Source organism: Onychostoma macrolepis, chromosome 10 (assembly GCF_012432095.1).
Source record: "Onychostoma macrolepis isolate SWU-2019 chromosome 10, ASM1243209v1, whole genome shotgun sequence".
NCBI classification, from domain to species: domain Eukaryota; kingdom Metazoa; phylum Chordata; class Actinopteri; order Cypriniformes; family Cyprinidae; genus Onychostoma; species Onychostoma macrolepis.
Genome location: NC_081164.1, coordinates 369,027 through 370,369, shown reverse-complemented (window position 1 = coordinate 370,369; position 1,343 = coordinate 369,027). Strand labels below are relative to the sequence as shown.

The following is a 1,343-nucleotide window of genomic DNA, read 5'->3' as shown; positions in this document are numbered from 1 at the left end:
CTGTATGGCAGGTTGGACCTCTTCATCTTCTGATTCTGAATCTGAGCCCATTTGCAGAAGGCTGATTTTCTTCCTGGGTGGCCCATCATCATGTGTCTGTGAAGACCTTCTGGGTGATTCTTGTTGCAGCATCCCTTCAAGTGTGGTCCACACCTTTTCCCTGTCTGTCTTGGGCAGGCATTTCAAGTCTTTGAAACGAGGATCCAAAACTGTAGCAGTCTGGAGCCATGCATTGTTGAGCTGTTCTTGACGGGATGCTAGGTCCTCCTTGAACTTGGTCTTGAATCTCACCACATATGCAGGGTCCTCATCACAGGCTTCCATCTTGAGACGCAAGTGGCAGAGAGAAGGTAGTACCACAGAACAGGAGACATAGGCCTCTCCACCCAGGAGCTCAGTTACATACCTACGCACACAAACACACACATGCACACAGAGACAGTGTATTATTAGAACAGTGGTTATCAACATATTATTATTATTATTATTATTATCATTATTATTATTATCATTATTATTATTATTATCATTATTATTATTATTATCATTATTATTATTATCATTATTATTATTATCATTATTATTATTATCATTATTATTATTATTATCATTATTATTATTATTATCATTATTATTATTATTATTATCATTATTATTATTATCATTATTATTTTTTACATACATACATGTTATTGATATTTGACTTGGTTTAATTCATTCCAGAAAATAATCAAAGCAATGTTATTTGATAAGTTACAGACTGATTTACCTGCATGGCTCTAGAAGTGTCTCCAGCCTCTGCAGTTTATCCCACTCTGCTGCGATCGGCAAAACGAGTTTGTGCTCCTGATTGTCCAGGGCTGCGATGACAGCCTCTTTATTTCTGCTCACGCTTGACCATTTCCAGCGTCGAATTCCAACGTGTTGGAACATCCTGGATCAATGGCTCTTGCTTCTTTTCCAGGCTGACTTGTTGTGCTTGAAGCTCCGCAGCATTTGCTGGGCTGTGCTTAAAGTGACCGACAACTTTGCGAGCCTTGGCCAAAGCATTTACAAAGCCGCTGTCAGCAAAACTCACTGTGACACTTCTCTGCACCATGTGAGCGACACAGTTCATGTGTTCATAGCGTGTAAGTCGAATTGCGGCAACCATGTTGCGTGCACTGTCAGTCCCAATGGTTGTCGTCTTGCCCTCGATGTCCCACTTACGTGCAACAGACAGGAACTGTTCTTTACAAGTCTCCGCAAAATGACGCTCCTCAGTTTTTAATATAGTCAGCGCAAAAGACTTCAGTTCCCACGTGTCACTGATGAAATGTGCAGTTACTCCGAGGTAATTGTTG

At 40.5% G+C, this 1,343-nt stretch overlaps 1 protein-coding gene across 1 annotated transcript in view; it reads right to left on the bottom strand.

The window, feature by feature from the left end:
* The window catches only part of LOC131548696 (uncharacterized), a 7,849-nt gene extending 7,525 nt beyond the window's left edge, over positions 1-324 (bottom strand). Inside the window, exon 1 of the mRNA XM_058790191.1 lies at positions 19-324. Coding sequence (XP_058646174.1) covers positions 19-324 — 306 coding nt within the window. The remainder of the gene's footprint in view (positions 1-18) is intronic.
* Between the last annotated feature and the right edge of the window lie 1,019 nt (positions 325-1,343).